At 36.5% G+C, this 27,068-nt stretch overlaps 2 protein-coding genes and 1 pseudogene across 2 annotated transcripts; 1 reads left to right on the top strand and 2 right to left on the bottom strand.

Moving 5' to 3' along the window:
• Window positions 1-939: 939 nt before the first annotated feature.
• LOC122298938 lies at window positions 940-2,528 on the bottom strand. Its single transcript, XM_043108782.1, has 2 exons — window positions 2,152-2,528; window positions 940-1,447 (listed from the first exon to the last, which is right to left on the bottom strand). The coding sequence occupies exons 1-2, from the start codon at window positions 2,526-2,528 to the stop codon at window positions 940-942; spliced, it is 885 nt and encodes a 294-aa protein (XP_042964716.1).
• A 367-nt stretch (window positions 2,529-2,895) lies between these two features.
• On the bottom strand, window positions 2,896-4,971 carry LOC122298937. Its single transcript, XM_043108780.1, has one exon. The coding sequence runs from the start codon at window positions 4,969-4,971 to the stop codon at window positions 2,896-2,898; it is 2,076 nt and encodes a 691-aa protein (XP_042964714.1).
• An 18,743-nt stretch (window positions 4,972-23,714) lies between these two features.
• LOC122299753 lies at window positions 23,715-26,468 on the top strand (annotated as a pseudogene).
• Window positions 26,469-27,068: the final 600 nt, after the last annotated feature.

The raw sequence follows: 27,068 nt of genomic DNA, 5'->3' as shown, positions 1-27,068 counted from the left end.
GATTGACTACCAAGAGGCATTAACAGTTTCAATCACAGCAGTTAATCTGAGATAACCATAGGTCTTACTCTAAGTCAAAACCATTGTAGTGGTGGCTTTCACGCTATTACACTTTAAAAGGCGCCTCCTTTCTTACTTAGTAAGGACCCCGGTAATAGGCAGCCTTTTCCAATACACAAATGTAAAGCATTTTTTTTTTGAAACATATCCTAGTGGGAGAATCAAGCCTATGAATGTGCGCCTACCCACACTTTCACAAGTCCGCCCTTACCACTAGTCTACCTAAATGATTTTTTTTTTTTTTTTGATCCCTGGCTTGTCCCTTTTCTAATTTGATTCATTCCAAATTTCTTCCTAAGCCATTAGGATATGGTTCATTAGAGTCCCAAACAACCGAAGTGTAAATCAACAAACAATGACCCAATCTAGTCTCTCTAGGCATTCCGGGCATGTGTTGTGTATGTTTTAGCAAAACTTTTAACATCTTTCCCTTGGTTTAACAACTCAATAAAGTGGATAAGTCCCTCTTTTGACATATACTCATATTTGCACTACATTCCACATGTTCCATGACCTCAACAAATCATTTTTCAATTCATTTTCCAGCATGTAAATTCAAGAATAGGGGATTTAATCTTCTTTCAACTCATTACCAACTCCCCCAAGGTGGACCAAAATTTAAGGCATGTAAACAGAAAACACCCCCCAACTAGATTGTAGCATTGTCCTCAATGATGCAAGAGAAATGAAGAACAAAAGAAAACAATGAAACGCAAAATGATAGTGAAGGGAATGAAGGGTTACCTGGTCAGAAGAGAAACATATGACAAGAAGAGAACAACGAAAAATAGAAGAGAGAAAAACACACATGCATAAACTAAAAGGTAAAATAGAAAAATGCAAGGAAGAAGTGAAATAAGATGACAAACAAGTCAAATATCAAGGCTCGGTTGGAGGGTCAGGGTCCAATAGATGGATGGTGGTATCCTCTGGTGAAAAATAGTCAAGAAAATGTTTGAGTCGCTGTCCATTAACCTTAAAAATATTACCATTGTGTGGATTAAGGATTTCAACAGCCCCATGAGGAAACACTGTCTGAACAATATAAGGACCACTCCATTTGGATCGAAGTTTACCGGCAAACACATGGAGTCTAGAGTTGTAGAGGAGAGCCTTTTGATTGAGGAGAAAACTCTTTTTCAAAATGTGCTTGTCGTGGAAAACCTTAGTTCTCTCCTTGTAAAGTTTGGCATTATCGTAGGCATCCTGTCTCAACTCTTCTAATTCATTCAGCTCCAATTTTCTTAAAACACCAGAATTGTTAGTAGAAAAGTTAAAGTGCTTGACAGCCCAATAAGCCTTGTGTTCTAGCTCAATAGCGAGATGGCATGCTTTACCGTAAACCAAACGATAGGGAGACATGCCTAGGACAGTTTTAAAAGTTGTCCTATAAGCCCATAAAGTGTCTGAAAGCCTCAAAGACCAATCTTTTCTATTTGGGTTGACTGTTTTTTCAAGAATAGTTTTGATCTCCCGGTTGGCCAACTCAGCTTGGCCATTGGTTTGAGGATGATAAGGAGTTGAAACTTTGTGATGGACCCCATATTTTTTCATTAACGCCGCAAATGGTTTATTGCAAAAGTGGGAACCTCCATCACTAATTAAAACCCTTGGTATCCCAAACCGAGTGAAAATGTTGTCTTTCAAAAATTTTAACACCACCCGATGATCATTGGTCCTACATGGTATTGCCTCGACCCATTTAGAAATATAGTTTACAGCAACAAGAATGTAAAGATAACCAAAAGAAGACTGAAAAGGTCCCATAAAATCAATCCCCCAACAATCAAAAATTTCTAATGCTAAAATGGGTTGTAAGGGCATCATGTTTCTACGGGTGATTCCTCCTAACTTTTGACATGGTTCACATGCCTTACAAAAATTGTAAGCATCCTTGAACATGTGGGGCCAATAATAACCACATTGCAAGATTTTAGCCACTGTTTTCTTAGCTGAAAAGTGGCCTCCACACGCACCAGCATGACAAAAATTTAGTATGTGCGGAATGTCACAATTAGGCACACACCTTCTCAAAATTTGATCAGAACAATATTTGAATAAATATGGGTCATCATAAAAGAAAGATCTGACCTCCAATTTAAACCTTTTGATGTCTTGAGAGCTCCAATGTGGTGGGGTGTGTCATTTTCTACTCCCTTTTTATCCTTGATGCTGATATTAAATTCCTGTAATAACAAAATCCATCTAATTAGTCGAGTTTTGGCATCTTTCTTTGTGAGCAAATATTTAAGAGCTGCATGGTCAGTGAATATAACAATTGGAGAGCCTAAAATGTAAGCTCTAAATTTATCCAAAGCAAAAACAACTGCTAGTAACTCCTTTTCAGTGGTGGAGTAATTTTTTTGAGCTGCATCAAGTGTTTTGCTTGCATAATAAATCACAAATGGAAGCTTACCTCTCCGCTGACCAAGGACAGCACCTATGGCAAGGTCACTGGCATCACACATGATCTCAAATGGCAGTGACCAGTCAGGTGGTTAAATTATAGGTGCAGTGACAAGCATAGATTTGAGTTGCTCAAAAGCAACTTGACATGCATCAGTCCAATTGAACACGCAATCCTTAGCTAACAACTCACACAAAGGTCTCGATATGGAGCTAAAGTTTTTTATGAAACGCCTATAAAACCCGGCATGTCCCAAAAATGATCTAATATTTTTGACTGATTTTGGAATGGGTAATGTCGATATTAGATCAATTTTAGATTTGTCAACTTACATGCCTCAAGCTGAGATGATGTGACCAAGGACAATACCTTGCCACACCATAAAATGGCATTTTTTTCCAATTTAAGAGTAGATTTTTCTCTTCACATCAAGCCAAAACAGCAGTGAGGTGAGTAAGGCATGAATCAAATGAATCACCATAGACTGAAAAATCATCCATAAACACCTCCAAGATATGCTCAACCATGTCACTAAAAATACTTAACATGCATCGCTGAAATGTGGCGGGTGCATTACAAAGTCCAAATGGCATTTTCCTAAATGCAAAAGTTCCAAACGGGCAAGTAAAAGTAGTTTTTTCTTGGTCTTCAGGAGATATTTCAATTTGATAATATCCCCAAAAACCATCAAGAAAACAATAAAAACTATGGCCCGCAACTCTTTCCAGAGTTTGGTCTAAAAATGGTAATGGAAAATGGTCCTTTCTTGTGACAACATTTAGTTTCCTAAAATCAATGCACATGCGCCATCCTGTGATGGTCCTAGTTAGGATTAATTCATCTTTTTCATTTTTCACAATTGTAACCCCAGATTTCTTAGGAACTACTTGAGTAGGACTTACCCATTGACTATCCGAGATGGGATAGATGATACCTACATCCAAGAGCTTCAAGACTTCATTTTTAACCACCTCCTTCATCGTAGGATTCAACCTCCTTTGCATCTCTCGAGTTGGTGATGAATTCTCCTCCAAGAAAATTCGATGTGTGCAAATAGTGGGGCTGATTCCTTTGATGTCGGCAATCGACCATCCAAGTGCTCCTTTATGTTGCTTAAGAACCCGTAGGAGTTGCTCCTCTTGCTCAACTGACAAAGAAGATGAGATAATACATGGAAAAGTGTTAGTTGGCCCAAGAAAAACATATTTCAGCGATTCAGGTAGTGGTTTCAAAACCGGTGATGGAGGAACTTCATCCGATGGTTGTTGGTGTATGGATTGAAGTGGCAGATCTTCGAACTTAAGTTGCCACAATGAGTCCATTTTGCTACCTGCACCAGAATTTACTGCATTAGTATCCAACAATTCACTATTTTCTAAGGTTCCAGGTAAAACAAGTTCCATTTGACTCTCTTGCTCTAAAAAAAATTCTTCAGCAAGTAAAGATTCCAAACAATTCACTTCCTGGAGTTCTTTCAAATCCTGTGGTTGCCTACAAGTGTTGAACACATTTAACTCCAACGTCATATTGCCAAAAGTCAATTTAAGGATGCCACTTCGGCAATTTATCAAAGCGTTGGAAGTAGCCAAAAATGGCCTCCCTAAAATGACGGGTGTCTGAAAAATAGAGTGAGGAGTTAATTGAACATCTAATACCACAAAATCGACAGGATAATAAAATTTATCCACTTGCACCAACACATCTTCTACCACTCCCCTAGGCTTGTTAATTGAACGGTCGGCCAATTGCAAGATGATAGAAGTTGGTTTCAACTCTCTTAAACCAAGTTGTTCATAGGTGTTATAAGGAAGCAAATTGACACTAGAACCTAAGTCTAGTAGTGCTTGGCCTATTTTGGAGCTTCCTATAACACAAGCTATTGTTGGAGAACCCGGATCTTTATACTTAGGAGGAGTATTGGACTGGATAATGGCGCTGACTTGTTCCGTGAGAAATGCTTTCTTTTTCACATTAAGTCTTCTTTTAACCGTACACAAATCTTTCAAAAATTTGGCATATGTGGGGATTTTCTCAATGGCATCAAGAAGAGGAATGTTAATGCGCACTTGTTTAAAAATGTCCAAAATCTCAGCATGATGTTTATCTTTATGTAAAGGAACCAATCTTTGAGGAAAGGGTGCCGGAGGAGTTACCTTTGGTTCCAAAGAAACATCAACATTAGAATTTTTACCTTGTGCATTAGAAATGGAACTTTCACCTTTCTTGCCAGCTTCATTACCCAATGTTTCAACTTCTTTGCCACTACGGAGAGTTATTACAGCCTTCCAAGTCCTGACATTTGCTTCTGAAGAAGATGAAGACTCTATGGCAGAAATTTGGACTTGAGGATTTGGTTGGGGTTGAAACGGAAATTTTCCTTTCTCTTGCGCACTCAAGGTTGTGTTCAGCTTGGTCAAATTATTCCTTATGTCATTGATGGCTTGAGAAGTTTGGTTATTTATGGTGGTTTGACTTTGCATGAACTGTTGAAGAATAGAAGCCATTTATTGAAATAGGTCATCCATGGGTCTTCTAGGGGCTGGAATTAGTGCATTTTGTTGGGTATGAACTGGATATTGAGGTGCACCAGCTCCCGGATGTGCTGAATTTATGGGATGATCATTTCTCCAACTGAAGTTAGGATGATTTCTCCAACCTGTATTATAAGTGTTAGAATATGGTGCAGGAAAAGGTTTAGAAATCATGTTAACAGGATGAGAAGCATCACGCAAAACTTCTTTAAAAGTTGGAATAGTAGGACATTCAGATGTTACATGGCTAATATCCTCACAAATGTTACATTTTCCTTGTTTTGGAATGCCCTGAATTTCATGCACTTTCTTCAACTCAATCGCCTCCAATTTTTTTTACAATAAGGCAAATTTAGCTTTCAAATCATCCTCATTTAAAACATATTTACCCCCCCCACTTACGGTCCTCAATGGTTCAGCTCTATCATAGACACAAGAAGTGTCCCATGATTGAGCGTTTTCAGCCAACTAATCAAAATATGCAAATGCTTCTTCCGGTTCCTTATTAAAGAACTCTCCATTACACATGGTTTCAACAAATTGTCGCATCTTAGGTACCAGAGTTTCATAAAAAAAAACTAATAATGCGCCAATTCTCATAACCATGGTGTGGACAAGCATTTAAGAGATCTTTGAATCTTTCCCAACTTTGATAAAAAGTTTCATTTTCCTTTTGAGAAAAATTCATGATTTGTCTCTTTAAAGCATTGGTGCGATGCATTGGAAAAAAAAATTTCAGAAATTCAGCTTGCATTTCTTGCCATGTTCCAACGGATCTTGGCCTCAATACATTTAACCATGTTTTTGCTTTGTCCTTAAGAGAAAAAGGAAACAACTTCAATCTAACAATCTCCTCAGTACAGTTTTGATCCAAAAATGTGGAGCATACTTCCTCAAACTCCTTGAGGTGCAAGTAGGGATTTTCAGAATCCATTCCATGAAAATGAGGCAATAATGGTATCATTCCAGGTTTAAAATTGAAATTATGAGCATTCAAGGGTGTAATGATGCACGATGGAGTGGTGGTCCTAATAGGATGCAAATATTCTCTAAGTGTCCTGTTGGGATTTTCCATCTCCCTATTATTGTGTTCTTCTTCTTCAGCCATGTTACTATGAGTGTCAAATGATGATTCAAATACTGAATTAAGAGAAACAGATGATGCACTCGATGATGAGGTCAATGATTCAGTCCTAGCAAGTCTATGTGTGCTATCTCTAGCCCAACTAGACATGCAACTTCAGCACAAAACAAGATAAAAGTAAATAAGTAAAATGAGAGGTAAAGATATCACCCAGGCTGTGAAGAGGTTCACAGCTCCACAAACGTCCTCTCAGGAAAAAAAGAATGCTTGGACAAACACCCATTGTCCCCGGCAACGGCGCCAAAAACTTAACTCGGTCTCGAATGTGCTTCCAAGTGTAGAAGTGTCAAGTTGTATCAAGGATAAGTCCAGGATCGTATTCCACAGGAACAAAGGGTTATCAAAGCGTATATGAGATTTTTGAGTAACAAATGTGTCGATTATGAGAGATGAAAATAAAATTAAAATGCAATGCAAAAAAAATCGAAGTTGAAATTTGAGTTTCTAATCAAAAAGGCAAATTAACAAATACTTGGGTTGGGTGTGAGACTCTATTTGTTTCGGGTCCTAGAAAATTTTCTCGATTAACAATCCAATCAAGGCATTGATAAACAGAAGATAAAAAGGTTAAGCTTAAGGTTTTGCAATATTTTCCTAAAGGATTTTCTACTTTACTAGCCAAACATACATTAACAAACAACTGAGAGAAGCCTTGATAATTTTCAAACTTTTATTGTACCTTACGTCAACAACAAATCAACAGCAAGAGCTGCAATCTATTTTCAATTTAAATCCAACTAGTAACTTAGTGAAATCAACATTCAACCATAAAATATTGCATTAAACTAGAACCTAAAATAAATTAAATCTCATTCCACAACCCAAGTTTCTAAAATTAGCTACACATGATATTTCTAGCAACAAAAATTAATCTAATTAAAGCCATAACAAAATCTGAGAGCAAAAATAAACCCAAAATAAAAATGAGCCTAAACGAAGGAGAAATCGCAGCACAGGAAAAATAAAACCAAAGAAATAAAAGTCGAAGGAAATAAAAGAAAAGAATGAAAACGGAAATGGAGAAGAAATAAAAACTCCCCTGCTGCGCCGAAGACTCCAATGAAAACAGAGTGAAAAACTAAATTAATACCAGCTACTGCAAGGTCTAAACGAAAATTAAAGAAAAAAATAACAAGCTACTCTACTGCTAGAGCTAAACGAAAAAGAAAGTGAAAGTAAAAGCCAAAACCAGCTGCTCCAACTAAATGAAAAAGAAAAGAGATCCAATAAATTTCTGCTGCTGCACCTACCTCCTAAACGAAAGTAAGAAAATGAATAAAAACAAAAACTGCCGCCTCCGTCTAAACCAAGAGAAAACAAAATAAAACTAAAAAGACTACCCTCTAGTCTAGGTCTGAAAATGAAAAGCTCCAGCTGTAAGAAATAAAATGTTCAAGAATACCCTACCGCCCGAACGAAGACAACGTCCCCGTCTAAAACAAAAAACCAAGAATGATAATGTGTGTAAGACAAAAAAAAACAAGCCGCCTTCCGTCTTAAAGAAAAGAAAGGAAATAAAAACTAAAAGCTCCTCTACTCCTAGGTCTGGAAAAGACCTCTCGCCGTCCAAAAAAATGAAAGTAAAGTAAAGTAAAAAAAATAAAATAGAAGCAGCCGCCTGGTCCTCTCTCTATGCACTCTATAAAAATTCTGAAATGCCCCTTCATCTTGTGTTGATTTCCTCTGCTGTCCTACTTCTTATTCAGCTGGGTTATTTTCATAAACACCCTGCAGTACATTAAAAATGTATTTCTTTTAAAGGCAAATATAGAACTTTATGTTTATAAAATATTGGCATCAATTAATTTGACATTCAATATTAGAATTTGATGCATAATTAAGTGTTCAATCCTTATTTGATAAAATAAATCACTCATTTAAACAACTTAATTATGCAATTCTAACCCTTTATCACTTAACTAGTAGAAATTGCGTTACTTGATCCCAATGTCATATATAGAGTATAAGTTTTCTAACCATGAACCAAGATCATCTCTCCTTTTGTAACCTTCAATATACCACCTCAAAATACTATCGAATGATCGCCATCATTAAGTTGTCCCACAAAGATCAAGTTTTTCTTCAACTTGAAAATATGTCTGACTTTCTGCAAAGCCCACACATTCCTATTTGAGAGTACGATGTTCACATCTCTCACTCCCATTAGCAATTAATTCTCCGTCAGCCAAGTACACCTTACTAAAGTCACCCGCGACATAGTTATGCATGATTTCTCGATGTGAAGTGGTGTGAAACAAAGCTCCCTAATCCAAAACCAAATCATCAACTGGACTATGACCCACAAGAAATAGAATATCATGTATTCCCTCAATCACAAAGTTTGCAGCATCATTCTTAGTCTTCTTTGAATTTTGCAATTTCTTTAGAAGTGTTCGGTTTTGCAACAATTCCAACAAGTGTTTTGCTGCCCAGATCTTGACTTACTTTTACCCTTATTTCTAGACTCTAGCCTACCCTCATTTGAGTTCTTATCATCTCTCCTGCCTCGAGGCTCATGCCTTATGATACATTCAATATGTTACGTAATATGTTGTTTTGTGTTTGAGCTTGTACTCTTTGCTTTGCACCATTGATTTGGCCTTTGATTGGTCATTGTTAGATTTCTTTGTCCCTTTCATCGTCTTTTTTTTTTTCTTCCATTCATCCCTTGTTATTCTCATTCCAGTGAATAACCTTGATCGCATGCGCATTGTTAGCCTTTAATTGCCGAGTGCAAGTATTAGCAATAATAAGTGTGCTAGAGATGTTCCCAACCGCCGCTTGGATGAAGGTTGTCCCCCTATTGCATATGCATTACTAACACCAACTTGAAAAGTGGATGGTAGATGTGCTCAACCACCGCTTGGGCGAAGGCTAACCCTAATCACCAAGTACATATGTAAGCCCAGATTGCATGCATGCTGCTAAGACCCAACATGATAAGTGGATGACAGATGTTCTCGACTGCCACTTGGGTGAAGGCTAATCTCAATTGCATGCACATTGCTAACACCCAATTTGACAAGTAGGTGGGAGATGTGCTCATTCACGCTTTGACTAAGGCTAACTTCAATTGCATGGAAATGGGCACACAGAAAGAATCTGGGCAACATATTTTAAACTCATAGTGGTTATTTTATTCATGTTTTAATTACATGGAATCTTTTAAACAAAAGATCATTTTTAAGTGTTCTGCGTTCCATTGGTAGGGTAGCATGTTCCCATTCATGGCCATCAAATAATATGTGTGATACCCTGTATTTTAGTGTATTTTTATTGAATAAGTATTTTAATTGATTTAAAATTTTGGTTCTCTTATTTTAAATTTATCGGATTTTTGTTGGATTTATTTTATGATTTTTAAGTTGTGAAATTATTTTAATATGCTTTCTTGGTATTTATTATTGTTTAGTATTTAAATTAATTTTTAATTTAAATTAGTTTATTTTTGGGCTTTAAAATTATTGTGTTTTTAGATTTTATTATTTTATTGTATTTAATCACTGCGTTTGAATTATTTTATTTAACTTGTTATTTTGAAAATAATTTTCGTTGGATGAGTTTAGTGACTCAAGTTATGAGGGTTGGACCTCATTTCTTTCCCTTCTTTTTTATTTTCCCTTTTTCTCTTTTTCTCTCTTTTTCTTCTTTCTCTTTTTTTTTTTCTTCTTTCTTCCCCTGCTTCTCTCTCCCTGCGCGTGACCCATTCCTCCCCTCTCCCCCATCGTTCTCTTCGTCCTACCTGTGCACCGTCGTGTGCCTCACCGCCCCTCCCATTCTCTTCCCCTCTGGCCGGTGAACATCCCCCTCCGTTTTCAGCCCCAACCGTGCCGCCGTTAGCCACCACGCACAGCTTGAAGCCGTAGCCTCATTTTCTTCCAGCTCCTTCGTGCGCCACCCATTGCCGTTGCCATTGCTTCCATTCTCTTCCCCACCCACCGGCGACCTCACCCCTCCATTTTTAGCCCCCCAAACACCACCGTTAGCCACCACGAGCACCACCAAACCGCACGGCTCTGTGCTCCCCGCGCCGCCGTGCCTCCACCTTTGGCCACCATTTCTTTACCACTTCATCACCGGCCTCTTGCCGACTTAACCCACCCATTTCCAGCTCTAATCTGTCCTCGAAGCGACCACCAAGTGCTAAAATCCGATTGTGCCATTTTTGGCCTTCCACCGCCATTTGTGTTGCCACCCACGGCCAACCACCACTTCCATTAGCTTCACCAACACCCCGAAGCCCTGCCCTAGCCTTCCCTAGTCTTTGTTTGATCCCGTTCAAATTTAGGTATTTTGTGACCCACAGCCACATTGCATTTTGCACTGTGACGTTGCCTTTTTGCCACCTTTTGCAGCTCATCGATTCTTCGGAAGTTATTTTATAGCACTGTAAGTATTTTCTAAATAACCTTTAAGATTTAAATATATTTTTGCATTAACAATGATTGTGATTTGGCTGGTTGTGTCGGACTAAGTCCAAGGAATCGGGGGTCGGTTGGATTAGGGGACGGAGTTTTTTATTTGATTGTTTGATGTTGTTGAGTGATGTTGGGAATTGTTGTTGTTGGATATTTTTGGTATCTTGTCGTATGCATTTCATAGTGCATGCATGTTCATGTTCAAAAAGGAAAACTGGGTTTTAGTATAATTGCATGCATGTTCATGTGCATATTTAGAAAGGATTTTGGGTATTTATGAAATGAACGGATTGAACGGTTCGATAGTCACTGTAGGGATAGTGGTAAACAGGGACGGTGGTAGAGTCCCGCCTACGGTACACACGTAGGGATAGTGGTAGAGTCCCGCCTGTGATTCCCTCCTACAGACAAAGTTGTAGGGATGGTGGTAAGCAGGGACGGTGGTAAAGTCCCGCCTGTGATTCTCACCTACGGTGCAGTCGTAGGGATGGTGGTAGAGTCCCTCCTGCGATTCCCGCCTACAGTGCTCTGATAGTTGGTTATTGGGCCATTTTCTGAAAAAATGGCAAGATTGGATTCTTGGGCCAAAATGAGATTTTGGAGTGCGTGTAAAACTGGTTATTTTGGGAAATTGTAATTTTTGGGTCTCGTGCATATGGCATCATGATCATGCATATTGTTGTTGTTTTAATGTATTTTTATCTTATGGTTTATTTGGATTGTTACTTACCTGCGGTACCATTTATTGGTACCGTAGATTTTGATGCAGATGATGAGGAGGCCAAGCCTGAGGATGCCGCTCCGTCGGAGGAATGATCGGGGATCACTCATGGATTGAGATTTATTTCCTGCTTTTGGTTATTGTTTTTTATTTATAGTATATTTATATTGGTTAATTGTAATATTTTTGGTACGCTTATGTTTAAGCGAACTTGTATTTAAATAATTATTGTACTTAGTCAATTGACCTTAATTATTCTGCTGCGTTCTTTGTTGTACACGTGTTGCATGTATACACACTTAACATGTAGTGATGGGATGTATGACCCGTGTTGTTATCATCCCGGACGCCTCGATTCTCAAATTTTTATACGTGGGGGTCGGGGGCGTCACAGTATGAGCCTAGTCTATTGCTTGTACTATCACACATGGTCCTTCCCATTTGGGTTCGAGCATTCCCTTTCTTACTTCTTGGTCAACATTCCCACTTCCCTTCGAACTAGATCCCTTAGTTTGAATGATCGGAGCTTGAATTTGTTGTTGTACTGTGTGGTCCATTTCTTATAAGCCACTGCCTTCGTTGCGTTTATTCTCTCCTTTCCCCCAGCAAGTCGAGGTTTCATTCCAAACCAGTAGTGCTAGACTCGGTGACTTGGCATGTTGATTTCAACCGTTACACAAAGGATTCAAGGTCACTAGATCTAAAAGCTTTGAGGAACGATGGGAGAGAGCCAAGGAAAGGCCATCCCATATCTCCAAGTGGGAGAGGGTATTGTGTTTCCTGAAACCTACTAACATAATACCGCTCATTGCATCCCTTCAGAATTTGAAATAAAAAGACATAAAAACTTAATAGAACTGCAAGAATCGAACAAATGATAAACTCCATTATTGAATTGCTGATTTCCCTTATTGCACACATGCAATCACACACAAATCCTTGCTACCCAGGCCCCTTTTATATATACTACTCATGGTTGCCATCATCATTAGAATGTAGATCAATGAAAATATGGCAAGAAATGGTAAAATTTCCATGGATTTGAACAATATAAGGTCATTATTTATTTTACCCACTATAATTGGTAGTTCACGCTCTAATCTCGAAATTAGTCATAATTTAACTAGGCCTGTGCAAATTTTTGAGATTTCCGACTCCGCTCCGAATTCCGCTCCGAATCCAACTCCGACGGAGTCGGAGTTTTCGGAATCGGAATCGGAGCCACTCCGAAAACAAAGCTAGATTTGTACATAGCTAGATTTGTTTGGTACATAGCTAGATTTGTTTCCTCTCTTTAATTGTTTTGGGTAAGTAAACAAATCTAATTTCAAATTAAACATTAAGATACATAAATAATTGAGAAATGATATTTACAATTATAGAGTATGCAAGTATCATGTATTTCTTTTGAAAAAAGTAAGTAAATATAGAACAAAATACAAGCACGAACTAGCTCACACTATCCATGACTATATCTAGCATTACTCAATTTTATTCTTGATTTTTCTTTTTATTCTATTAAATCATGGTTTAGGAAGCTATACGAACATAATCATATCAAAATTCATAACTCAAAAAATTCACACAGTATATATACGTGTTACGTTGAAAAAGGGAGTGTGGACGAGATGCATGCATGCACGCAGGAAGGGTTGTACGGAGAAAGAAAAAAATATTAGTGAATGCCGCCTGCCTGATATCTTGATATCATGCATGCGTGATTCTCAAGCTATTATAGCTAGCTAGCTAGCTGCATGCTGCGGTATGTGAGAACGGGATGACCAATCCAATATTATACCCAATTGCGCAAGAAAATGGATTAAAATCGAGTATTAGATCAAATTTTGTTGGTTGGGATGTTTGAACTTTGAATTTTGAATTTTTTTTTAATTGTTGTTGGTTGAGACGTTATTTCGATCAAATGTCAAGAACTTTGAACTTTGATTTGGATGAACTTTGAATAAGATCGAGAAATTAAGGGCTGGTTTTAATTGGTACACAAAATTAAATTATTTCATCTCATTTCATTTCATGTTATATATATAATCATTATAATTTTTTTAAATTCACATATAAAATATAATAAATAATTTAATTTTTTTTAAATTTTAAAACAAAATTAATATTAAAAAATTATATTATAATAATATTTGATTCAATTCTCAACAAAATATCTTATCAATCTCATTTTATTTAAATTGTATAACTAAACGAAGCCTAAAACTCCATGGCCATTTCTTTTCTAACCTAGCTTGCTAGCTATATTGAGATTAATTGTTTGCTCCGATTAACCGCAACTTCAATCAATGCTAGTTGCATGGGTTAATTAATTGATGTCATTTTCCGTAAACATGTTTTCCGTAAAGATGTCTAAAATGAAAACATGGATCAGCTTTTCGATCGACGTACGTTTTTCTGAGAAAATTGCAAGGATCGATGCCCCCTTTCTCTCTCTAATTCGATTGTGACAACTCCGATTAGAGTTGATTTGGTCATCATTCTCAAGCGAAGCTCTGATTTGTTTCAAAATAAATGTTATTCTGTGCAACAAGAAAGCCAAAGTTGTTGCATGCCCTGCATTATTTGGTAGTTGTTGCATTGGCTTTCTTGTTTTTTTTTTTTGAAAGGATCATCTGCATTTCATTAGAAGAAATGCTGGATACATGGAGGGTAATCCTCCAGAAGGATACAATCCTCTGAACAAATCAGAGCATACTTTGCTAGAGTATGGGCAATTACATTCAACTCTCTAGGAACATGATGAATTGACCACTCTTAAAATCTTGAGATGAGATAAGATAGTTGTTGCATTGGCTTTCTTGTTGAGATGAGATAGTTGTTGCATTGGAAAAGAGCTATCTCATCTCAACAAGAAAGCTAATGCATAAAAAATACCTTAAATTTAAAACAAGAAAACTACTAATTATAATAATTTAAATAATCATTTAATAAAAATACATGTAAATATGAGGTATCACATCCTCTCCCAAATATAAATCTTTAATGTTTTCTGTTGAACAAATAAAGTTTCTGAAATAGTACGAATTTCAACTAGGTAAACGTGGTTTGCACGAAGCATGCTCTGACCTAGTATGTATATATATATACAGATATGTGTGTATATATATTATATTCAAGGTACGTAATAAGTGGTCCACGAATTGAGTGGATTAATGTGCCGGGTCCACACACAGATTTATATATATAGCTCACCCATGCACACTAATCCAGCTTGCTAGCTATTGCAATTATAGATCCCCAAACTTGAATTAGGGGCCAAGCCTTCTTTATTAGCGTGCATGATTAATGTTCTTATATTAATAAAATGCTCTTATTCTGCATGCTGTCCTTTTAGTGGCTTCTTTCCAATGTGGGGAGCCTCTAATTAATGTTATTTTATTCATACATTTTTCCGCGACATCAATTAATTAACCCATGCAACTAGCATTGATTGAAGTTGCGGTTAATTGGAGCAAACAATCTCAATATAGCTAGCTAGGTTAGAAAAGACATGGCCATGCATGGAGTTTTAAGCCTCGTTAAGTTATACAATTTAAATGGGATGAGATAAGATATTTTGTTGAGAGTTGAATAAAATATTATTATAATATAATTTTTTAATATTAATTTTGTTTTAAAATTTGAAAAAATTGAATTATTTATTATATTTTGTATGTGAATTTTAGAAAGTTGTAATGATTATATATATAAGATGAAATGAGATGAGATAGTTTAGTTTTGTATACCAAACCAACCCTTAATTTCTCGATCGTATTTAAAGTTCTTCCAAATCAAAGTTCAAAGTTCTTGACATTTGATCAAAATAACGTCTCAACCAACAACAATTAAAAAAAATAGATTCAAAGTTCAAACATCCCAACCCACAAAATTTGATCTAATACTCAATTTTAATCCGTTTTCTTGCGCAATTGGGTATAATATTGGATTGGTCATCACGTTCTCACATACTGCAGCATGCAGCTAGCTAGCTATAGCAACTTGAGAATCATGCATGCATGAGATCAAGATAGCATGCAGGCATTCACTAATATTTTACTTTTTCTCCGTACAACCCTTCCTCATGATCACGTTCAAGAAGGAAGAGAGAAGCGATTGTGTCGGAGTTGGGTTCGTGGAAATTAGTCAATGGGTTTTCAAGATCGAACTCCACAACCGTGAGTCCTAGCGTGAGGATCTCAAAACTGGGGTTGAGGTCCTTCAAGATACAAGAAGCAACACATGATTGTTTTAAGGAAAAAAACAAAAAACAAAAGGCACAAAGAAAAGTTGGGAAAGTTGTGTATTTTATGGTAAAAGAAGATGCGTGGAAACTTGAAATTCACTACTTTGGTTGCAACTCTTTATCTTGTACTGTTTTTCTTCCATTCATTTTTGGATCGATATCTGCTAGCTTCTCCAGTGCTCTCTCTCTCTCTCTCTCTCTCTCTCTCTCTCTCTCTCTCTCTCTCATTGGAAAAGAAAATGACGAAGTGAGGGGATATGATTGGATGGTTTAGGAGTTCACGAAGATGGGATGCTTTTCTTCATCTCGTTTCTTTTTTCCTTTTTTTTATAACATATCATCTGACTTGATTCCCGGGGCGTTCCCCACCCCGATTGCCAATAGAAGAACTCTTGACTCAACTTCGAGCTAGCCATATTGCATGGAAGCAAAAGCATTATTTCTTGAAAAATACTTAAATTATAAAAGGATTACAAAACATATTTTCGTAAAGTGACATGGTTTGATGTAGTACATAAAATTGCAAAATCATTTTTATCATAAATTAAATCTCATAGATCAAATGATGACATGTTAATTTATAAATTTCTTTAATTTAAATATTCTCTTTATAACTATAGTAATTCTAAACCAATCTTTTCAATATATAAGTTCTCCTTTCAAATTTCTAATACTTTTATAATATATAAATATATATATATATATATTGTATAATTGTTGATGGAAACCAAGGTGGAGGTAGCCTTAAAGATCTTTTGCAAGTTCCAGATGGACAAATTACAAGATCAAGAGCCAAGAAGATTAAGGAAGCAATGCAAAAATTGGTGCAAACCACTTGGGATGAAGCTAGGAAAAACCCAACACTCAAGATGGGTTTGAAGGAAGGAGAACCAGTTTTGATCTACTTGATACAAGTTGTGGAAGACATGACTTAGAAATAGGGCCTATTATTGTTAATGCTTTCAATTTATTATTAGTTTAGAATAAATGGGCTTGAGCATGCTTAGCCCATATACGTCATATTTTTAATGAGCTAGGGTTTTTGGATAGGCCTTGTATTTAGGCCAATGATATATTTAAAAAGTCATTATTTTAAGTGAACTAGGGTTTTAGAAGTTACTGTAGCGCAATATTGTTCACACTACAGTACCCGCAGCACTATTCACTTAGGGTTTTTGGGGATTGTTATTTAAACCACTTGTAACCTCATTTGAAAAGGTTAGACAATATTAAATTTTTATTGTGAGTTGAGTTTACTCCTCTTGTTCTTGATTGAACTTCTGAACTTATCAAAGGTAAATCACAACCTTTGTGACGTTCTTCCTTGTAATCTGAGTTCTTGAGACGGGTTCTTCAACGGGTCTAGATTTTAATATAATCTAGGTTCTTGAAACGAGATCTCAATGAATCTAGATTCTCCATTCATAGACTTGAATTTGGCTTTCTCGGGTTTGGTTTTCCAATATTGTTGTTGGATCTCAAAGCGAGTCGATTGGGGTTCACATCATTTGGTATTCAGAACTCGATTTCCAATCAGGTCTGATTCTATCTTTTATTTATTGCATCTTTAATTCTAGGACTTCATTGTTCTAGGGTTGCAAAAAAAAAAAAAGTGCAGAAATTCATTTTTCCTAAGGCTACCAAATTAATTTATCATTTGGGTTTCGTATTCATCATCATAGGGTGGCTAAATTCCTTGTTTAAGGGCTGCCAAAATTTGCACCATCTAGGGTTTGAAATTTCTAGGGTTTCATTGATTCTCTTCTATTTCCTTGTCAATTTTTATGTGTTTGAATTCAATTGTTTGATTATCACAATTGAATATTTCTGTTTGTGGTTGAATTGTTGAGAAGAGAAAAGAAAAGAAAAGAAATCGAAAAAAAAAATCTGAATTTTTATTTTATTGATTGAGCATTATCTTTAAAGGGGTTGAATACATCTTTCTAGTTTGTATCTTGTTTTGTAATTACTCTTTCCATCGTATAAATTCCTTGAGTCTTATGTCATTTTATTCCTTCCATGTTTTTTCTTATTCTTTGTTTCTTGGACCTAATTACTAGTTGGAACAAAACAAGATTATATTGTTTTGATTGAGTTCAATTAGTTCTTAAAGAACTTGAGTGGAAAAACTCTTGAGGTAAAAGGTAAGAGAGTGAGATCATTATTGGAAAAAAAAAAAAGGGGCCAATTAAGAGTGAAACACGAGTGGAGTGCCGTTATTCGAGTGTAAATACGTAAGGGAGCGTGTGGGGTCTTTTCCACTAACATTTTTTTTGTGCAACGCGTACGATATCCCATAAAAGTGACACATCACCAAAGGGGATGGCAGATAACTCCTTTGTGTTGCAGGCCATGCAACAACAATTTGAGCAGTTAAACATGATGTTAGGGGAAGTGAGGGATAGAATGGATCAATAAGATGAAGATATTAGAAATTTGCATGATGAGAGAGATAGGAGAAGACATGAACCTAGAAGAGAACATGAATATGAAGATGAAGGAGATGGTAAGGATGAGGAAGACCTAATGTCTGAAGTTGGGATGGGTAGGCATAAAGGAGTTAGGCGTGAAAGAGGATTTAGGGGAAACCCACGGGGTCGTGATGGAGTTGATAGGGACCTTGAGAACATCAAAATGAAAATACCATCTTTTCAAGGTAGAACTGACCCTGAAGCTTATTTAGAGTGGGAGAAGAAGATAGAGTTGATCTTTGATTGTCGTAACTATTCAGAGGAGAAGAAAGTGAAGTTGGTAGTAATTGAGTTCACTGATTATCCTATTATTTGGTGGGATCAATTAGTGACCAATGGGAGGAGGAATTATGAGAGGCCTATTGAGACATGGGAAAGTTGAAAGCTCTCATGATGCGGAGATTTGTACCTAGCCACTACTATAGGGACCTCTACCATAAATTACAAAATCTTACACAGTGCTCTAGGAGTGTGGAGGACTACTATAAGGAGATGGAGGTGGCTATGATATGAGCCAATGTAGAGGAGGATAGGGAGGCCACTATGGCTTGATTTTTGTGTGGTTTAAATAGGGAGATAGCCAATGTGGTTGAGTTGCAACATTATGTAAAAATAGAAGACATGGTGCACATGGCTATGAAGGTGGAGAGGCAATTAAAGAGGAATGGGATGTCAAGGTATACTTCGGTTTCTAGCACTCCTTGGAAACCAAAGTGGGAGAAAGATGATTGAGCTGTAACAAAGACAAAGACCGAACCACCTAAGGAAAAAGATGAAGGAACTAACAACAAACCGAAGGTAGCATCCAAACCTTCTAGAAATAGAGATATTAAATGCTTTAAGTGTTTGGATTAAGGGCACATTGCTTCTCAATGTCCAAACAAACGTGTGATAATTATGCGTGACAATAAGGAGGTGATGACTGCAAGTGAGGATGATAGTGATGAGATGCTCGAGTTGGAGGATGCTAGTGATTATGATGGAGTAGAATACCCCGTAATAGGTGAGTCTCTTATTGTCAGGCGTGCTCTCAACACACAAATTAAGATGGATGATGCAGAGCAGCAGAGGGAGAACATTTTCCATACTATATGCCACATCAATAGCAAGGTGTGTAGTATGATTATTGATGGGAGGAGTTGTACTAATGTTGCTAGGACTACTTTAGTTGAGTAATTGAATTTACCTACCTTGAAACACCCTAGACCATACAAGTTGCAGTGGTTGAATGATTGTGGGGTGGTTAGGGTGGATAGACAAGTTTTAGTTACTTTTTCTATTGAGAAGTATAAGGATGAAGTACTTTGTGATGTTGTGCCTATGCATGCCGGCCATATCTTGTTGGGAAGGCCGTGGCAGTATGATAGGAGAGTGATACATGATGGATGCAAAAACATGTACAACTTTGTAAAATAGGGCAAAACAATCAAGTTTGCTCCTTTAACTCCAGGACAGGTCTATGAGGACCAATTGAAATTGAAAAGTGAGGTTGCTAAAAAAAGAAAGAGTGAAAATGAGAGTGATAAAAAAAAGAAAGAGTGGAATTGAGAGTGATCAAAAAAGAAAGAGTGAAAAGAAATTGAACAAAAAAGAAAGAGTGAAACAGAGATTGAGCAAAAAAGAAAGAGTGAGAGTGAAAATGAGCAAAAAAGAAAGAGAGCCTGGAGAGAGAAAAGGAAAGACAAAAGTGAGTTTCTATGCAAAAAAGAGTGAGGTTAAGAGGGCTTTCTCAGCAAATTGCCCTATGATTTTTCTTGTTTATAAAGAGTCTTATCTTAATCTTGATGAAACTAACCAGTCTCTTCCTAGTTTGGCTGTTTCTTTGTTGCATGAGTTTGAGGATGTATTCCCAAAGGAAATGCCTAATGAGTTGCCACCCATTAGAGGCACTGAGCACCAGATTGATTTTGTGCCCGGGGCTGCTATTCCAAACTGACCAGCTTATAGGAGTAATCCAGATGAGACAAAGGAGCTTCAGAGGCAAGTTGAGGATTTGATGAGCAAGGGATACGTGAGGGAGAGCATGAGCCAATGTGTAGTACCAGTGCTTCTAGTGCCTAAGAAGGATGGGATGTGGTGAATGTGCATTGATTACAAGGCAATTAATAATATCATGGTAAAGTATCGTCATCCCATTCCTAGATTAGATAATATGCTTGATGAATTGCATGGCTCATGTATTTTTAGTAAAATTGATCTTAAAAGTGGGTACCATCAAATTAGAATGAAAAAGGGTGATGAATGGGAAACTGCTTTTAAGACTAAGTATGGGCTTTATGAATGGTTGGTTATGCCATTTGGACTTACAAATGCGCCCAGTACTTTCATAAGATTAATTAACCATGTCCTACGTGCATTCATAGGCAAGTTTGTGGTTGTATACTTTGATGATATCCTAGTGTACATCAAGGACTTAAATGAACATATTGAGCATTTGAGATATATGTTTAATGTGTTGAGATGTGAAAAGTTGTATGCTAATTCAAGAAATGTACCTTTTGCATGGAGAAAGTTGTTTTTCTTGGTTATGTTGTTAGTACAAAGGTATTGAAGTTGATGAAGAGAAAGTCAAGGCCATCAAGGAGTGGCCAACGCCAAAGAGCATCACTAAGGTAAGGAGCTTTCATGGTTTAGCTAGCTTTTATTGGCTTTTGTTAAAGACTTTAGTACCATTGCTGTACCACTCATTGAAGTCATTAAAAAGAATGTTGGGTTTCATTGAGGGGCTAATCAAGAGAATGCTTTTGCCACTATTAAAGAAAGGTTTTGCTCTGCACCCTTGTTAGCATTACCTGATTTTAACAAACCTTTTGAGATTGAATGTGGTGCCTCAGGAATAGGGATTGGAGCCGTTTTGATGTAGGATAGGCGGCCCATCGCCTTATTTAATGAGAAGCTAAATGGGGCATCCCTGATTATGACAAAGAGCTTTATGCTCTTGTTCGTGCATTAGAGAGTTGGCAGCACTACTTGTGGCCTAGGGAATTTGTGATCCACACCGATCATGAATCATTGAAGCATCTCAAGGGTCAAGGTAAGTTGAATAAGAGGCATGCTAGATGGATGGAATACATTGAGACTTTTCCATATGTCATCCGTTACAAGCAAGGTAAGGAGAATATTGTTACTGATGCTTTATCCCGGAGGTATGTACTTCTTACTTCTATGAGTGCTAAAATGCTTGGGTTTGAATATGTGAAAGACATGTATGCCGATGACGTTGACTTTTCTGATGTGTATATGGCATGTGATAAGGAGCATTTGGTAAGTTTTACAAGCATGATGGTTACTTGTTTAAAGAAAATAAACTATGTGTGCCTAGTTGTTCTATGCATGAGTTATTGGTGCGTGAGGCACATGGTGGGGGATTAATGGGATACTTTGGTGTCAAGAAAACCTTAGACATATTGCATGAACATTTCTTTTGGCCTAAGATGAAAAGATACGTCAATCGCATTTGCAGTAGGTGCATCACATGTAAAAAGGCCAAATATAAGGTTTTGCCACATGGGTTGTATACACCCTTACCTGTTCCTAGTGAGCCATGGGTAGACATATCTATGGATTTTGTTTTGGAGCTGCCTAGGACAAAAAGGGGTAGAGATTCTATTTTTATGGTTGTGGATAGATTTAGCAAGATGACACATTACATTCCATGCCATAAAATAAATGATGCCACAAACATAGTTGACTTGTTTTTCAAAGATATAGTGCGACTCCATGGTGTGCCCAGGAGTCTTGTTTTTTATAGGGATGTTAAATTCCTTAGCTACTTTTGGAAGGTGTTATGAAGGAAATTAGGTAGTAAGCTCTTATTTTTCACTACTTGTCACCCACAGACTGATGGTCAAACTGAAGTAGTTAATAGGACTTTAACTCAGCTTTTACACACTGTTGTTCATAAGAATTTACTGATTTGGGAGGATTGTTTGCCATTTATAGAGTTTGCATATAATAGAACTATGCATACTACTACTTCATACTCTCCTTTTGAAATTGTTTATGGTTTTAATCTATTTACTCCTTTAGATTTGATGCATTTACCTGTTGATGGCGGGAGTAGCTTAGATGGACAAAAGAAAACGAAGTTGGTGAAGTCACTTCATGAGAGAGTACGGCTTCAAATTGCCCAAAAGAATGAAATGGTTGCTTCACAGGTCAATAAAGAGCGAAGGCGTGTCATCTTTGAACCAGGAGATTGGGTTTGGGTTCACATGCGCAAAGAAAGATTCCCAGCACATAGACGGACTAAGTTGCATTCTCGAGGAGATGGACCTTTCCAAATTCTTGAGAAAATTAATGACAATGCATATCAAGTGGATCTTCCAGGTGAGTATAATGTTTCTGCTACCTTCAATGTTTCTAATCTTTTTCCTTTTGATGTAGGTAAAGATTTGAGGTTGAATCTTTTTTAGGAGAGGGGGAATGATGGGAACCAACGTGAAGGTAGCCTTAAAGATCCTTTGTAAGTTTTAGATGGGCCAATTACAAGATTAAGAGCCAAAAAGATTAAGGAAACAATGCAAGGATTGATGCAAACCACTTGGAATGAAGCTAGGAAGAGCCCAACACTCAAGATGGGTTTGAAGGAAGGAGAACCAGATTTGATCCACTTGATACAAGTTGTGGAAGACATGACTTAGAAATAGGGTCTATTGTTATTAAGGCTTTCAATTTATTATTAGTTTAGAATAAATGGGCTTGAGGATGCTTAGCCCATATACGTCATATTTCTAATGAGCTAGGGCTTTTGGGTAGGTCTTGTATTTTGGCCAATGGCATATTTGGAAAGTTATTATTTTAAGTGAATTAGGGTTTTAGAAGTTACTGTAGCGTGAAAAGAGCGCGGTACTGTTCACGCTACAGTACCTGCGGCACTATTCACTTAGGATTTTTAGAGATTGTTATTTAAACCACTTGTAGCCTCATTTGAGAAGGTTAGACAATATTAAATTTTCATTGTAAATTAAGTTTACTCATCTTGTTCTTGATTGAACTTCTGAACTTATCAAAGGTAAATCACAACCTTTGTGGCGTTCTTCCTTATAATTCGGGTTCTTCAACGGGTCTAGATTTCAATATGATCCAGGGTTTTTAAACGAGATCTCAACGGGTCTAGATTCTCCATTCATATACTTGAGTTTGGCTTTCTTGAGTTTGATTTTCCAATATTGTTGTTGGGTTTCAAAGCGAGTTGATTAGAGTTCATATCAATTGTTCTTCAGACCTATCATCGATCCTCCAGTCAAATCAAAAGGCTATACGCACTGGAATAGATCAATATGCATTCAGATTTCCACCAATCTTAAACGGAAAATGATATAAACGAATGCCAATGGGAGTTTCCACTCTTATTTTTTATTTTTTATCTTTTTAAACTTAGTAATTGAAAAATTATTTTTTAATAATGTTTTTATTTTTTTTGCTTTTTGAAAATATATTTAATAATATTTAAAAAAAGTCAAAAGTCAAAAACGGGGAGCTACAGTGGGATCCTAGCACCACCGAAAACAAAGAATTCAAAGAAAACTAAAAGGTAAAACTTAAACATCGGAGTGTCCGTAAATCAATTCAATATCCCATCGTGATAAGACATATTGCAGAGCAGTCGTCCGGAAAATCCTAAAAAGTCAACGCACGTTTCCATCAGCAGCTAGCCCTGCAATTTTTGGGATTAAAAGTCCTAAGAAGTTAATGGTACGTAAGATCATTTATATACATAGAGAGAGTGATCGAGGAACTAATTCATGAATCCTCATGCAAAAAATATCATAGAGAGAAAGAGAGAGATGCAGGAAGAATCATATGTTATGATCGGTGGAGATGGACGACACAGCTACGCCAAAAATTCCAATCTGCAGGTACTTTTGGGAAAGAGTACTTTCTTACTGTGGTTTTTCCATTTGATCGGTCTCTTTGTCCTTGGTATGCATAGAAAAAGAAGAGAATAGCAGTCAAAATTTGAAAGAAGTTTTACATTCTAAAGAATAAAAGCAATTGAGTGAAAAAAAAAACAATAAATTAATCTCACACTTCATGATATTACACACATGACATACGTATATATTAAGATATAAAATAAATAATAAAATTTATATTTTTCTATTGGTTTAAATTTTCTGAACAAACGGTACAGATTTTACAATATCCATCTTACTTTTATTCTCAAATTTATTCTTCCTTTCAGAGAGTGGGAGCTGATCATGCCAAAACCCTGATAATGGAAGCGATTACTGAAAATCTCGACATTGATGAAGATGTCTCATGTCCAGTTTCAAACATATTTGGGATTGCCGATTTAGGCTGTTCTGTTGGCCCTAATACAAATGTTTCCATGAGAAACATCATAGAAGCTGTGGTACAAAAATATAAAAGCAAAGGCCGTCACGATTCTAGCCTCCCGGTCTTTCAAGTGTTCTTCAACGATCATGTTTCCAATGATTTCAACACTCTCTTTGCAAATCTTCCGGTCGACAGGCAATACTTTGCAGCGGGAGTTCCGGGATCTTTCTACCATAGATTATTTCCAAAGGCATCTTTGAAGTTTGTATACTCTGCATATGCACTTCATTGGCTTTCTAAGGCACCACCGGAGGTTGGGGACTTGGATTCGGCTTCATGTAATAAGGGAAAATTATATTATCAAAATGCAAAGAAGGAAGTTGGTCAGGCTTATTCTGCACAGTTTGAGAAAGACATGGAATCCTTTTTAAGTGCTCGAGCAGAAGAGCTTGCTCCTGGAGGATTAATTGCAATCCTAATGTCTGGACGTAAGGAGGGGACTCTTCCAATACAATCCTCACTTGGCCCCCAGTACCAGCCCTTGGAATCATCTCTTCTAGATATGGTCAACGAGGTATATATATAACCTGAAAGCAGCTACTTTAGTGGTTCTTTTTAAATCCTTTTGGGAAGAAATTTTACTCACTAACTCATTCAATTCTACACTTACTTTGCTATTGCTTTGCTTGTGAGCCGATTTGTCAATATGCCACTTGTTTTGAAATTCATTATAGCTATGAAAATAAGTCGCTTTATGCTAGCTGATGTGTGATGCTTTCATGCACGAAGTGGGGTACTGTTGGGTACGTGTGTTAAAGTTCTTGACCGAACTAAAATCAAGAGAAAGATAGACATATAAAGTAAATTCTATGAGAATTTATTAAACCTTTAATGTTGCCTAGTCATTAATGCACTCGGATGACTATAAATGATGTAGAATCCGCTTCATATATCACTTCATGTGTCTATCTCTTTCTCACTCCATACCCTTAATTAATTAAACTCTAAGACATCTCTATCAGTTAATCTCATAAAAGAGGATTAGAAGCTAGAGAAAATAAATAGGAACTTCATATACGTAGGCTCCATGACCATTTCTTTTTCAAACCTATATTGGAATAAAATTAATCCAGATCAGCACAATATTTTCTTCTATTTTTTAGTTACATTTAAATCAAACTTGGATTGAGTGACAATTTCATAAATTAGGAGAACCAATAGAATTCTTGGCCCCATAAAAATCGTATATAATTAATTATAAAAATGTTTGATTCTATCATGCAGGAAATAATAAGCAAAGATAAAATGGACTCCTTCAACTTGCCAATCTACTCGCCATCAGCGGAGGAGATAAAAGGCTTTAGTGATAAAAAATGGGTATTTTGACATTGTGAGATTGGTTACTACTCAAACCAAAAACTCCAGCCTTATGGCCATTACCGTAGAGGTGTTTAGAGCTGCGTTTGATGACCTTTTCAGCAAGCATTTCGGAAGCGAAAACATGGATCAACTTTTCGATCGATTTTCCAAGAAAATTGCTGAGATGCCTCCTCTCAGTGGTGATGATTTGATTAGATTTGGTTTGAACATTATTCTCAAGCGTAAGCCATAGTTATGATCAACATCATCTCGATATAAAGTCAAAACGTCATGAGTTATATATTTAGTTTAGTTTATTTTATCTTTAAGTTGTTTTCTGTAACCATGATTTTGATGTAATCATGCATGGCTTTCTTCAATCCATCATTTAAATTTCAAGTAAAGAAGTGTTAGAGCTACAAAGAAATCACAAAAAATAAATTCACAAACTGACATGACTTCATATAATACAATAGGTCTATTTTACAATCTAATGTACTATATTAAGTCAAGTCAATTTGTGAGTTTATTTTTATAAGATATCTTTATGGCTGAAGCATTTCTCTATAAAGGTAATGAATAAGGTTTTTTTCTTTTAGAAAATGTTATTGTATGTAAAATAGGAATTCCTTCTTAATAGTGTTTTTCTTCTTAATAAGGTCATTTTAGTGGGTCAGAACAGCCAATAATTTCTTAGCTCTTCTGAAATTAATTATTGGAAAGCAAAGAGCTATAACCCCGGCCCTCATCCCTCCCCTCGGTTTGGCTTGTAATGGGTATCAAAATATTATGTGTTGTAGCTTGTAATGGGTATCAAAATATTATATGTTGTACTCTCATGTAACTGTTATTTTATTGTAATGATATGATATTGTCCATTAATCTTTAAATTTGCTATTTCAAAAAATAAGATTTGACCTAATAATTAAATATCGAGACACAAGGAGGGAAGCTTAATTAAGAAAGTACATAAGAGAAACACTAGAAATGACAACCAAAGTGATATATATATATATATATATATATGCCTATAAATGATGTAAATGTGTCATACTGATCCATATGATTAGAAATGACAGAATTCAAAATCAATCACAACATTTACCAGAAAATCAAAACTTACATTTATCGGAGGCTCTTTTTAGGAGGTAATCCACTCGCAGCGGTTATGGCACGAGTGGAAACAATCAGCATTTGCTAGAGAAGATGATGTGCTGGTATTGTTGTCTAGGTGTGGGAGGTCAAGCAGTTGAGTGGCTAGACCTAGGGGTGTAAACTATTTTTGGTCGATTTGATCCTCTATTTGTGGGACTAAATGGGTTTCAGTCCGGTCCGAGGTCTATGATTTTTGGACAAGACCGGACCGAAACTGACCAAACAATATATAAATTTTTAAAATATTTTGTATGTATAATATATTATTTTATATAGT

This window comes from Carya illinoinensis, chromosome 16 (assembly GCF_018687715.1).
Source record: "Carya illinoinensis cultivar Pawnee chromosome 16, C.illinoinensisPawnee_v1, whole genome shotgun sequence".
NCBI lineage: Eukaryota > Viridiplantae > Streptophyta > Magnoliopsida > Fagales > Juglandaceae > Carya > Carya illinoinensis.
Note: the sequence above shows the minus strand (reverse complement) of the source record. Positions and strands in the feature narration are given on the sequence as shown.